At 39.4% G+C, this 14,158-nt stretch overlaps 1 protein-coding gene across 39 annotated transcripts in view; it reads left to right on the forward strand.

The window, feature by feature from the left end:
• The window catches only part of SATB1 (SATB homeobox 1), a 108,416-nt gene that overhangs the window by 25,770 nt on the left and 68,488 nt on the right, over positions 1–14,158 (forward strand). For 37 of the 39 annotated variants that reach the window (XM_043540962.1, XM_043540966.1, XM_037890444.2 and 34 more), the window contains 3 exons: positions 1,662–1,838; positions 2,487–2,613; positions 3,350–3,473. In XM_043540962.1, the coding sequence (XP_043396897.1) occupies positions 1,662–1,838; positions 2,487–2,613; positions 3,350–3,473 (428 nt within the window). Of the gene's footprint in view, positions 1–586; positions 763–1,661; positions 1,839–2,486; positions 2,614–3,349; positions 3,474–14,158 lie in introns of all 39 variants that reach the window. The other 2 variants (XM_043540963.1, XM_043540975.1) reach the window with 1 other exon arrangement.

A 14,158-nucleotide genomic window follows, 5' to 3' on the forward strand; every position in this document is an offset into this window, starting at 1 on the left:
CTTCTCCCTCCCCCCCCCCCCCCCACTACATAAATATTGGCAAGCATTTTGTCTTGTCTTTCATGCTGAGCCTATTGGGCAAACCGGACTGAGTTTGTGAGCTTTTCCAAATGAGCCTGAAGGGATTTGTTTCCCAGAGACTGACTCTCTGGTGAACAGCTTATTGCAGATGTGGGGGGTGTGTGTGTGTGTGTGTGTGTGTGTAATACCTTTTAAGCATATTATCTTTTTATTATAATCTTTTGTTACAGACAGGAGTACAAGTGAACAAAGGGGTTTTAAAGCATATATCATCAGCAATAAATTATTTTTTCAATTATAGTATCTTTTATGCACCTTTGCAGGTTAGAAAGCCAGCTGACATGGGCCAGCCGTGGTTGTTTAATTGCAGTGTAGACATACCCTATAAGTCTAGAGGGCAGTGCTCACAGAGGCATTAACATTGCAGGACTAATTGGAGATCCTGGGTGCCCTGTTAAAGTAACCCTTGTCATCATTTATACTAAAAATGATACCCCTCTGGCAATCTGCCATAAGCCAGTTCATGTGCATCTGCTTTTTAACCCTTTTGCTTCCTGTCATTAAGGAGCCTGATTCTGCACGTCTCAAGCCAATGGGAGTTTTGCTATTGACTTCACTAAGAACAGGATTGGGGCTGCAGTTCCAAGGTCTTTTTGTAGTACCCTGCTATTTTGTATAAAATAAATACAGTTTTAAAGAAATCCACAATTCTGACTTCCAGAAGAATGCTTCTTCCCAGCAGTAAGTGTTGCTGGGCTCTCTGTTAATCTTCTGGTCATGGTCTAGTAGATTGCACTGAATTAAGCAAAAGGTGTGGGGAAACATTTTGTCTTCAAATACCCCCCCCCCCCCCCCCCCAAAAAAAAAAAAAATTAGTAACAAAAGCAAGAAAATGACTTTTGGACATACAAATCATATCTACAGTAAGACTAGAAATATATGGTGTGAAGTAGCAAAATACATATGCCAAAAAATGTGTCAACTGCAGGTAAATTTAAAACTGAATTAAAATTATTATTACTGTTTCTTAAAGATACAAGTCTTGGAATTGCAGTTTAGTAGTGGTCTGGTTACATCCAGAAAATAAATACAGCATCAGTTAGCACTAAGTTTTGCTTTGTTTCCTTGTACAGTTTATTAGCATGGGGGTTTAACAAAAGACCAAAGGTGAAATTTTTAAATCAAAGGTAATTGAATATTTTTGGCACAATTAGGAAAGTTTTAACGTTAATGAACAAAATTATGTAGATGCCATTAAAATGGCTTACTCTGAAGACATCTGCAGTATGTATTTAGGTTCTCACGCTGCATGCTACTCACAACAAATCAGACAGGACAGAGACAACCAACTTACTTCTCTCCTGTCAGCCTTATTATTTATTTCTGCAGGCAGGTAATTCTCTGTTCTGTAGAGATGAAGTAGTAGTAGGGTTATATTTGCATTCGTACCTTTTATGGAAATATTTATTTTAAATAACTCTTTTTTGTGTGGGGAGGGAGTGGTGTTTTTCACAAATACAGAATACCCCTAGATATTCATCTGCCAGTTTATAAGGCTTTTAGCCATGTAACGCTGTAGATTTCTTCCTTATCCCTACAATAACACCAGTTAATATTGTATATTTTACTTTTTTCAATAGGAACTATGCTTCCAGTTTTTTGTGTAGTGGAACATTATGAAAATTCCATTGAGTATGACTGTAAGGAGGAGCATGCAGAATTTGTGTTGGTAAGGAAGGACATGCTATTCAACCAACTGATTGAAATGGCATTGCTATCACTTGGATATTCTCATAGCTCTGCTGCCCAAGCGAAAGGTAAATATGATTGCTAAACTGTACTGTTTATTTTATGGGGGGAAATGTAGAAAATTTTTCAGGAATGCAGTGCAATTATTATTGTTTCTTTTTAAATTTTTGCTTAATGTATTTTTATTTAGTTAGCATATGCTTTGCTCATGGAATGTTGAGGTAGATTATAATTTAAAAAAAATGACTTCAACTGAATCATTAGTATGCTTATTGACCTTAATAATCTGCTCCACTGAGGATCCACAAGGAAGTGTAAAGCATATTTGAGCAGATGGACTGTTGAGAGTCAACTTGCGTTTATGACTAAATATCTAGCTCTGTTTTTTTATTCTGTTACTGATGGGTTTTGTGGATTGTGAAGTATTTTTAGTACTGAGGTCTTGCATTATAAAATCCTATATAATGTGTATGAATGATTGATTGTCTTATTGAACTCTGAGAAACTTGAGAGTATATTCGGAAGGTATTTTTAATCATTTACTGTAATGCATTTACATAATTTCATAGCATGGAGAGCTAACTTGCAGGGTGTTTTTGTGCTGGTCTTCAAATAAATGAGCATGGAATCCAGGACGGTGGCACTGCTTAAAATCACAGGTATTTTTCAAAGCCTTGTAAGGTACGTTTATTAAATAATTTCTCTGTCTGGCACAGGGCTAATCCAGGTTGGGAAGTGGAATCCAGTTCCACTCTCCTATGTGACAGATGCCCCTGATGCTACAGTAGCAGACATGCTGCAAGATGTGTATCATGTGGTCACACTGAAAATCCAGTTACACAGGTGAGTCACACATACCAGTCCTAGGACATGGACTGCTATTTGTCCACTGTTAGGGTTAATATAGCTTGTATTTGATTCCCACTGTGCTGTGTGCTCAAAGTTCAAAAGCTTATCTACATTCCTTTTTGGTGGTTATAATTTTAAGTTACAACATGCTGTTGTAGAAAACTTTCATGCGTATAGCTCTGATACATAGATTTTTCTCTGGATATCTCATTAAAAGTATATTGCATTTTAGTCAATTAAATGATGCATTACAAGAAGGCATTTTACATAAAGTTTACTTAAGAGAAAAATATTTTTGCATATCATGAACAGTACCATCTGTGTGCATTTTGTAAAAGAATGACTTGTTCACACTTATTGTTGCTGTCTAGGTTCTTAAATTTCACAGTAACAAAAAAAGAAAAAAATGGTTGGTTAATATATTAATGCTTTTCATGATCAGTTGTGAGAAAGCATTACACCTTAAATTGTTTTACCAAGCGCATCAGAGCAGGAAGGTAGAAGTAACATGAAAAAATAGTCGCCACATGCAGCTGATGTATAATTCATGCATCAATACAGCAGATGTGTTGTATAAAGTAATTAACTAATCGGAACAATCAGGAGACCGAGAGCAATCTCCAGATGCATCTGCTTGATGCGCAAAATGAAATCTGTCTGTCTTAAAGGAATGTTCTGCAGCAGGATGCAATCTTGTAATAATCCCTTTTCTAATCTATGTCTCAAATAGTTGCCCTAAACTAGAAGACTTGCCTCCTGAACAGTGGTCTCACACAACAGTAAGAAATGCTCTCAAGGACTTACTGAAGGATATGAACCAGAGTTCATTGGCCAAGGAATGTCCCCTTTCACAGGTACTTAGCATAACATGTAATAAATAATGAAGCACTGTAGGCGACACTGATGTGAGATTAGAGATTTCTATAGACTGTAGCAAGTAGTATCTGAAGGGAATCTGCCAAAAATACACATTCATTTCACCAATTTGTGATCTTTTTAAATATGCTTGATTCATTTCAGATATAGTCTTACAGTATTTGCCCTTGGGGAAAATGTGAAAGGCTGTTTACACTGCACTAGGTTCACTAGAATTGTCTCATACCAAACTGGATTTTTACTGGTTTTTGTCTTCAGGCTTTGAACTGCTTTCATGTAACTACTTTTTTCAAGCACGTGTTGAAGTTATTAAAAGGCTCTTTACTTACTGCTGTCAAAAGTACTACTGAAATTGAATGCTTGTTGCATAACCTACACCAGTTTTAAATGCTAATTCATAAAACTAGACAGTCTATTTACCGTACTGAATGAGTGGAGGGGAGAAAAGAATGAAGCTCCTTAGATGATGTGTTGTCATTACAAACAACCAAAAGAAAATCAGTCATTTATTAGAACTAATCAAAATACATCTAACAAGGATGAAATCGTATATTACCCATTGCTAAACACTGAACTGCTGCTTACCTTGCTTTACGTTGTTCTTTTGTCATTGATTTAAATTGTCTTGAAGGAGAATTTATTTTTCTTTACTGTATTGTGCCCAGTGATGATGAGGTAGGAACAACGGATTTATTTCTCCCTTCAGATTTTTCAAATGTATTTTGCTGTGCTGCAGTTGACTTCAGACAGAAATTCTGTTTATAAATCAGTGATACTGGTCATGGTGGGGGAGAAAGGAAGTCAGATTATTTTAAAAAGTATTTACTTCCCTTTCTCAGAATACTGGAGTCTTTCAGAAGCAGGGCCCTTAGTTTATTTAGACAAGATATTATATATCTGCTAGATATACATATTAGCTAAGACTGTTTTCCCATCACTATTTTTCCTGTGGTTAGATTGTCTTCAATGATATGGTTCTGATACAGGAATTTTCAGAGTGGAAATAATCAAAATTATCTTCACTGGTTGCAAACCATTCTAGTAATATGTTTGCAAAGCTATCTTGCACATACCTACTGTACAAGCATGCGCGTTCTTGCACTGCTGGCTCATGGAGACTGCAGATAATTTAGGATTCGCTCCACTTTGGTTCACCAGCTTTATTTTTTTATTTGATACCGATAGAAAGCAAGTAAATTGTCTGGAGACAAGATTTAATTTACATTTTGGCATATTGTCTTGTTGCAACTTGTCCACATATGTACATATGATGCAACAATATAATGTAGAGTAAAGCAGACTTAGAAAGGAATATCTTTAGATTCAACATTAACATTTTGGTGGAAAACTGTGTATAAATACTTCCTTCAACTAAATAATGTAGCAAATTCAGTGTCCCTGAGTAACAGTAATTTAAAGGGATAATGCCATGTAAAACAAATCCTATTTAAAATATAAGTCCACAACAATAACAGTTGGAATTATTAAAACAAAGAATTGCAAAACCCTAACTTTCCTTATGATCTTTTAGTGTTTGCGTTTCTTTCAGCTTGGGGAAAGAGATGTCTGCTTTTAGTTTTGTTTTATAGCAGATTTTATTTCATTACCTCTTGCTCTAGCTCAGTGGTGCAATGTTTGGGTTGCAAAGATTGAAAACAATCTGTTTTTTTATTCCATTATAAAGTTTAAAAAATATCAATCTTGAAAAAAATCAGCTTTAATGGAGTTTGGATCCGCCCTTTTAAAATTCCATGCGAATCTTTCCATTCCTTTGAGTAAGCTTTGGATCATGGTACCTAAAAACGTTGACCTACCCATCTCTCCTTAAATTATCAAAAAATGGTTAAATGTTCAGACAGATATAATTAATTGTATATTACTCTCATGTGGGAGACACTGGTTTATGAGCAATATTGGGACATTAACTGTGTTTCTTAAATTAATTGGGAGTGCTCCGAAACAGATGCATTTGCAGTCTAGAGATCAGAAATAAGAGTGCGTTAAAAAGCTTAGAGACATCCTCTCTCCTGGGATCAGCTAGATATAGACACCTAACTATAACTTCTTAACACAGTTATCTAGTTTATTAAAAACAGAAAAATAACCCAAGGTTAGTCAGATTTTTGTCTGTCAAACTATCCTTACCAATACCCTTTTTGCATCGGTATGGAAGCGTTTTTCATACGGTATGTAAAATGGTTTTGTGTATGTGCAGCATTGCCAATGTATCGTTTGAGAGTGGAAAGCTAGAAAGAGTGATGTCCCTAACTAAAACTTGTTTACTTCAGTCAGTTGATCATGAGTGTTTGCATATAATTTCATTCAGAATACTAACAGTTCTCTGCTGCAAAAGCAAACCAACTATATTTTGTAGGAAAATGTTGATGTAGTTATGGACTGTTGATGTTCTGTAGGCAAATGTAAACTGTATTTGTGATGCAGTTTGGCCCTAAATTATTAGGCTCTATTTCTTGACTCTTTTCCTCCTCCTTTTACTATCTTTTCTATTTTGCCATTGATTTTCTTGATCATTTGCTACAATTGGTGTCTCGTGGCATCTAGGTATAACGTGTTGCCTTCTTGCTTCTTCATACCTTCCTCCTGCATTTCTCTAGCAAAATGCCATTGTAACACTGCTGTTTTAGTGAAAAGGGTGGAATGCATCTCTCTTCCAAGGTTACTGTAACTGTCTTGTTTTTGAGAATGTTGTGCCTTACTCCTGTTTTTCCCCACTTCCCCTAAGGCCAAGTTTCACTTACTATGCTGGCCTTGATTGTAAGGAATTTTCATTGACATAAATCACGTCCTGTGGGTGGATTGGAGCTAGTATGTGAGCCTAAATTACCATTCAATTAAAAACATAAGAGTTCAGAGATTGTTCTCAAATTCTGGCCTCAAGCAGGCAAACGAAAAGAACAGCTACTAATTTCAGATGGTGAATTGCAAGCCACTGGATATTTGCATGCTGTTCCCTAGGTTAGTGAATGTCACTACCATAGACTACAACTACAACAGAGTTGTTGTAGCTGTGTTGATCCGAAGATGTTAAAAAGGCAAGGTGGGTGAGGTAACTTTTTTTTTTTTTTTTTTTTTTTTAATTGGACCAGCTTTTGTTGGTGAGACAGACGAGCTTGAAGAAGAGTCTTTCACCAGCAAAGGCTGGTCCAGTTAAAGATGTTAGCTCAGTCACCTCATCTCTCTAATTACCACAGACTAGCAGAATATGTAGATGCTATGCAAGAAACTTTTCATGTCTGACTTACCAGGCTTTCATAACTTTTTCACTCGCCACCCCCGTTTTCTTTCTCATATAAGCTGATATATTACAGTGGCAGCATGGGGTAGTGGCCTGAGTCTAGATCTGGGAAACAGGAACTCCTGAGTTCTCTCAATAGTTTTGCAACTCTCATTGTGTGTTGTTGGGTATTTGGGCATGTCACTTACATTTAGTTTAGTTTCCCTTTTGTGTGATGGGGATAACTAACTAATTTCCTACCCAATAGAGGTGTTTATAGTGATTAGTATTTGAACATGACTTTGAAAATGTTTCTGTACAAAGCACCCACCCATAGCAGCAATGGCTATGTGACAAAGGACATTTGTCATGCACCCCGATCACCTTACCTGAGCCCTGCCAACTAATCAGTTTCCTCTGGGACTACTACTAGCATTTTAAACCTCTGAAACGATTCAAACAGTCACCAACCGTTGCCCTTTTGAATTATATTGTTATATCAACCAGCTATAGAAGTAGTTGGGGAAAAGAGAGAGTGCTTCTGTTTTCTCCAAACATGGAATTGTCTTCTCTGTTTCCCAGACCTTCAGATTACACGGGCCTACAGATCAGGATAGGCAATATCCAGTCCTGGTATCTGTGTTAGATTTAAGGCCTGATATCTCACAGCCTTTCAGGGTTTTAATAAAGGAGCTTTATATCATTAGAAAAAGGGGATTACCAGTTTTGCAGTGAACAAGCTGCACTTGCTTCTAGCTCTGGAAGCATCTGGGATCTCTTCATGTGTCATGATATTTTTATAGATGTATTGTTTACGTATCAGTGGGGTTTGTTTTTTCTTCCTTTTCTTTTCTTTTTTTCACAGAAACCTTTCTAGTTTCTCTTCTGGAACTGAGACTGACTAACTGACTTTAGGTGCAAGGAAACAAAAACAAACAAAAAGTAAAAACAAACCCACACAAATTCAGAAGCATTTCCAAAGTTGTATTTTTGTAAAATGTGTGGCATATGCAGAATGGTACAAAGGGTTTTAATAGCTTCACTACTGGGATTAATGCAGTTGTCCCAAATGCATTTTGATCAAACCTTTCTACTATATCACTGTCCTGTATTGTGCCTATACATATTGTATATACTTTACACAAACATAATATATGTATATAAAAACACATTTCTCTTTTGTTCAAATATCAGGCCCAGAACCTGCAAACTGTTCCACGTGGGCAGACCCCTGTGTCCATGCAGAGTTAGCGGGGCTTGGCACAGGTGCCAAGCTCTGCTTACCCAGATCATTTTTCAGGAACTGGGACTGCAATGACTAGGAAATGCATTAAATAGTCTTTTCTTAGATTAGCAAATGCCTCACATCTTGCCCATTTCAGAACTCTGATTTTCCACGAAGTATCAGTGTATTATTGTGCTGCCTCCTTCATGTTGTTCTCAACCCAAATATATATAGTATGGCAAAATGTTTACAGTTTGTTACTTTTGGGGAGAAATGATTGCACTGAGTTGTATTCAGACCTTAGAAGTTCTCTGGTCAGCATTCTTCTCTTGTGGTTTTCTGGATGACTTCACCCTCAATCTCAATGCCTGACAATTTCAGGTTGTGGCTAGCTGATCCTCTCCCTTCTATCTCCAGCCTTCAGAGGGATATCCAATAGGCCTGCCTCCACATTCACCCAGGGATCTTGTCTCTCTCCTGCCCTGCAGCAGACAAGGCGAGAGGGGGCATAGCTGCAGGTTCCTATCCCCCTCTCCATTGAAGGGGCCGGAGCAGTGGAATCCAGCTGCTGCCGAGGCTGGGGTGTGGAGGAAGAAAGAAAGCAACTTCTTTTCTTCCTTCCCTTAGGAAGACCAAGAGAGCTAAGCAGCTCTTCCTTAAGAGTTCTTTTACTCAAATACCTGGCAGCAGAACGCTGCCCAACAATATTTAGCTACCTAAATGCCAAATTATTGTATAGCTACGAAGATATTACGTTCAGTAGGGACAGGAATTGAGTATCTTAAACTGGTAGACGTTCTGGCCATCTTGGTAAACAATAATCCATATTGAAAAGGTCCCTTTTGTATGAAACTAAAAGTGAACACAGAACTTTTTTTTTTTCCCCCAGTTGAAAAACTTTTTGTACATAATTAACCACTATATTCTGGGCCACTGAACAATTGTGAAGTTTTGCTTTTGACTTCAATGGGACCAGGATTTGAGTTTACCATAATGCGTGTTTGTGTATACTAAAATTATTTTTAATAATGAACTAAAAGGTGGGTTTCCCCCTCTTTTAATTTTACCTGCTAGACCTAAGCTCTGGTCTTCAGATTTCGGTTTCTTTTGCAACAGTTAATGGTATCACTAATATCTAAAGCAGAACAGGGAGCCGCATTCTTTACATTGCTCTAGATTTTTTTAAAGATGCCCTCGATTATTGTAGGGGAAACACAGAACCTTGAGGGCCTGGACACAGGTTTTGGCAGGTTAGTGAGGGAAAAACTGACTTTTAGAACAATTTAAGTGTATTTATACATGTTGACTTGGTATCTGTGTTTGGTTTTTTTGTTAAAAAATTTTAAAGTGTTAACTTTCATTTTCATAATCCCCTTGAAAGTTAACATTGATAAATGTGTTTTTTTAAATTGATATAACCTTTTCTGTCATCTATATCAGTGGTTTTCAAACCTTTTTTTCTGGGGATCCAGTTGAAGAAAATTGTTTGTCTGCGACCCAGTGGAGCTGGGGATGAGGGTTTGGGGTGTGTGAGGGTCTCAGGGCGGAGGGCTGGGGTGCAGGGGTGAGGGCTGTGGGGTTCAGGGTGTGGGAGGGGGCTCTGGGCTGGGGCAGGGGGTTGGAATGTGGGGTTTGGGGTGCAGGGAATGAGGGCTCTGGACTGGGGGTGAAGGCTCTGGGCTGGGGCTGAGGGGTTTGGGGTCCAGGAAGGGGTTCCAGGTTTTGAGGGGGCTCAGGGCTGGGGCAGGGGATTGGAGCACGGACTTTCCTCCGGCAGCTCCTGGTCAGCACCACGGGAGCTGGAGGGGGCAGTGCCTGTTGGCCGGTTTCCGGCCAGCGTGAGTGCAGAGCCAGTGCTCAGGGCAGGGGCAGCACGCGGACCCCCGTGGTCCCCCTGCCTAGTAACCGGACCTGCTGCTGGCCACTTCCAGGTCGCAGCGTGGTGTCGGAACAGGTAGGCAGTAGCCTGTCTTAGCTGGGCAGCACCGCCAACGTGGCTTTTAACGTCCCGGTCTGCAGTGCTGACCAGACCAAGGCACCCCACGACTTTACATGCCGCTACCCAGTACTGGGTCGTGACCCATGGTTTGAAAAACACTGATCTATATGGCTCAGGTATTTTTAATGGGATACAGAGCCTTTTGCTTCAAGGACAGTAATGCCTGAAAGTTAGAAGAGCAGCTCTGTGTAGCTCAAAAGCTTGCCTATTTCACCAACAGAAGTTGGTCCAATAAAAGCTATTATCTCACCTACCTTGTCTCTAATATCCTGGGACCAACACAGCTACAACAACACTGCAAATACCAACACACCAGCATACAATAGTTTAGGTGAAATGAGTACTGCTCTTAGTCTAGTTCTGAGTGGACAGGTGTCAGTGACAGAAGCCATCATCATGAATGGCACTCCTGTGACAATCTTTGCAGAGAGGCGAGGGCCTGGCAGAGATGCTGACCATCCCTAATTTTTCATAATCCCCTTGATTTTTACATTATCTAGGCTTAGATCTACTAATTTTCCAAGCACACACACACACTTTTATGCGTCACTCACAACCACTTGGGTTCAACAAACACAGCAAATAATGCCATGGGGGGAGACTGAGAGAGAGACAGTATGCTCTTCATCATCCCTGCAGCACGTGCCCAGACATCACAGTGATGGTCTGAGAGGAGGCAAGCTGTGACAAATTTGAATGGATTGGGGCACTGCTGAATTAACCGCCTAAATCACAGGCTGTGTGTTGCGCTGTAGCTGCCCTGTGTATACCCTGCTGGACTACATTAATGTGCTGGAGGTACTTAGAGCATGCCAGGAGGGTCCACAAGGGACTATTAAAACACCAACACACAGCCTCCGGTTTAGGCAATGAATCCAGCATCCTAAGCCCTACTGCCAATCACCCCAGCTTGCCTCGTGTCAGACCCTCACTTTGAAGTCTGCGGGGGAGGCAGTGTCAGTTGAGTGGATGCAACAGTAGGATCATCCTGGGAAGGAGGTCCAGGCCTGGAACTGGCCAAGGCAATTGAGGACTGTAAGCAGTATAAGAGGGCACTTCCCTGGGGACAGTCCTCCCCTTCTCCCTGTTTGGGGGTGGGAGTCAGTGGTGCAATGAGGGATGGGGGCCTGAGGACCCAGGCTTCTCTCTCCCTTGGCTAAAGATGAGAAAGGTGGGGAGGAGAGGTACTGTTCGGTATGGTTAGAGGAGAGGTATCTTGAAGGGAGGGAGAGGTCCCAGTTTCTGGGTTCAAGGGGAGAAGTCCAAGCAACCTCCCTAATGTTTATCAAAAAAAAAATCACGAAAAGCCTCAGACCAAGGTTGGCATCTCTGGACTGGACGGGGATGGAGGCTGAACTTTCCTCAAGGTGACTCTTACAAGTAATTAGTTAAGAATATCCATGATATGGCATGAGGCTTTTCTTGCTATTCCCTATGCTGCTATACCTTTTCTGTGGGTACATTTAAATAATCTTCAGTCTCTGGTACTTTCAATCTGGCATCTTCTATGAGCATTGGCACACAGGAGGGGGAAAAAAAGCAGGGGGGGACAACCATTCACTAAGAAATGCCAGAAAATTCCAGTGTTAAGACTAACTTCATCCTTAACTTTGCTGCTATGGTGCCTCTTTCACAACTTAAGTAGAGGACAAAGAGTCTCCTCTCTAATTAGAATTTCTAAGGGTTTTTCTACCCCCCCACCCCAGTTTAAATCAGACTCTCAACATTGTTTAGATATTATTTTTGAAGATTTAAAACATGTCTAGATGTTTCTGTACATAATATAAAACAATTTCCTGACCTGAAAATTTAATAGAAGGAAAATAGAATTACTGTGAAGAGGTAGAAAGATATTTATACCTGAAACATTATAACTAAGGCTCAAAACATTCTCTCCAGGAGGGAAATTCATGAACTGGGCTAGAAGAATCAGTTTCTTTTTCTGGGTTTACTCACTGACTGATTGGGGATGGCATGTGTCCCTTACCAAATCAATATAGGCTCTGACCTCAGAGGGCCCTGCTAGTACAGCAATGAAGGGACCTACTGTCATGGGGCCCCCACGTGCATCTGCTTCCAGCTCGGGCTAGGGATTCCTATCTTGGAAGGATGTTTTTGTGCAAGCTAATGCATGATACTTTGCGCAACCGACTCTCAGAAGATAAATGCTGAGATTCTAGGTAGCAGCCTTTTATTCACCTCTGGCCCCGACACTGCAGAGCCCTAAACTCAGTGGAGGAGGTTCTGTGGATTGTAGGCAGATGATGTTTCTGTGCTTCTCCTTCCAATTCTCCATGTACCGGCCAATTCTGGTCTGTACTTGTGTGGTTTTCAGTCTGTACTCACGTGAAGGGTGTCTGCATAATATGGCCTTGAAGTTTTAGGGAAGTGGCAGGAATAAAATAAGGAACACGGTGCTAATTTCAGAGAACAGATGCCTTGTATACATTATAAAACTGAACTCTGTTTTATTTCACTTTCACTGCAATGATGATCTTGACAGAAGCCATATACAATAACTAGTGTTTAAAGTGTCCTTTATATATATCTTTGCAGCATATTTAGTGCCAGTAAATAATACACTGCTCAGGAATTGCACATTTATTATAAATGCTTTCTTATATCATTTCTTAATGCACCACTTAAGACATTTTATGTCTATAGATGTGTCTGTGTGTGAACCCTGATTTTCTCTAACTTATGCTAGAGGGTTATTCCCCAGCTACTCCCCAGTTTTCTTTTAAAACAAGATTTGCAAATAACACATAAAAGAAAAATTGTATTGGAAACTGGTTGATTGCAGAGTACTATAAGAGTATAAACAACATAAGAGATCCTTTAACATAACATAAGAGAGCCTTTAGTCGCTTTGCTCTCTAGCTTTGGAACTCATTGCCAATTGAAGTAAGGAACGCTCTGACAGTTGGGACTTTTAAATCTAGACTTAAAAGTTATTTGTTCTGTTTAGCATTCTTAAAATGATTCTATTAGGAATTGTATGTGCTTCAGTTTTAATTTTAACTCGTAATGATTGTAAAGCACCCTGGGATGCTCGCATGAAGGGCGCTACAGAAATCCAAGATTGTATTGTATTGTGTTGTAATGTATTGTATTATTACATGGCGCTGGAGTTGGACCACGGACAATTCATATAGAAAGCATTTGAATACTTAGCTAAAGATAAGGAGTGGGGGTTGGGACTCTCTTCTTGCTTGTTTTCCCCCCTTTTCTATGTCAGTTATTTTATTAAACTAAATTAACATGGCAGTTATTCCCTAAGAAATGCCAGCATAATTTACTGTCTGTGAAGGCACTCAAAATGTAAACCAGATGATAAACTAAAAATAAAAAATGTCCACATTAAGATTTAATTGCACTTCCCTTTCTATATTGTGTTCTTATGTAAAACACATTACTAACAGTATTTTTTTATCACTTCCTACACTTTTAACTGAATTTCATTAACAATGAAGAAATATACGGTCTCTGATTCATTATGTCACTTATGTATATGTCTCTTTAAAAAAATTTATATAAAAACATTCCAGCACTGATTAGAGCCAAGCAGTGTGACTTGCTCGTTCTCTTTGCCTGTGCAGGTCAGTTACATCTGCCACACTAATGCCTTTCTGGTCCTCGTGTTGCTTTTCCTCAGGAAGTTGCTAGTGGTAAAGAATTTTTCCAAATTATGTGGTAAACTTGTGTATTGTGAAGTGTCAGTTTAGGAATTAAAATGAAGTTCATTTCTGTCCATTAAAGAGCTCTTATCTGGACAGCCAACCTAAGTCCTCTTTAAAAGGCAAGTGGACAGATAAATCTGATCCATCAGATGTTTCTTGTCTCTTGCTGCACTAACGGTGTCCATTTTGCCCTGACTTTAAATAGACATGGCTGTTTTTTCTCAGTTTGTGACACATTTTTCTGATTTTTTTTTTTTCACCCCTACAAAATGCTACCAGCATATAGAAGAAAGGTGCCCAACTAACCCAAGTGTATTAACTGCATCCTCTGCCCTTTAGGCAGAGTTCTGTGATGGGGGTCTAAGTTATGACAGTCTTGTTTGAAGAAAAGGAATTGGACTCATAATAATCCTTTACACCTGACAGGAATGAAAGCACAGTGAGACCCACTTCTTGAATGGCTACACAGAGAGATAAGCACTTCTGGCTTTGACGGACCAAATCCTTCCTTCCTTGTCAGATTG

This window comes from Chelonia mydas, chromosome 2, assembly GCF_015237465.2.
Source record: "Chelonia mydas isolate rCheMyd1 chromosome 2, rCheMyd1.pri.v2, whole genome shotgun sequence".
Taxonomy (NCBI): Eukaryota; Metazoa; Chordata; order Testudines; family Cheloniidae; genus Chelonia; species Chelonia mydas.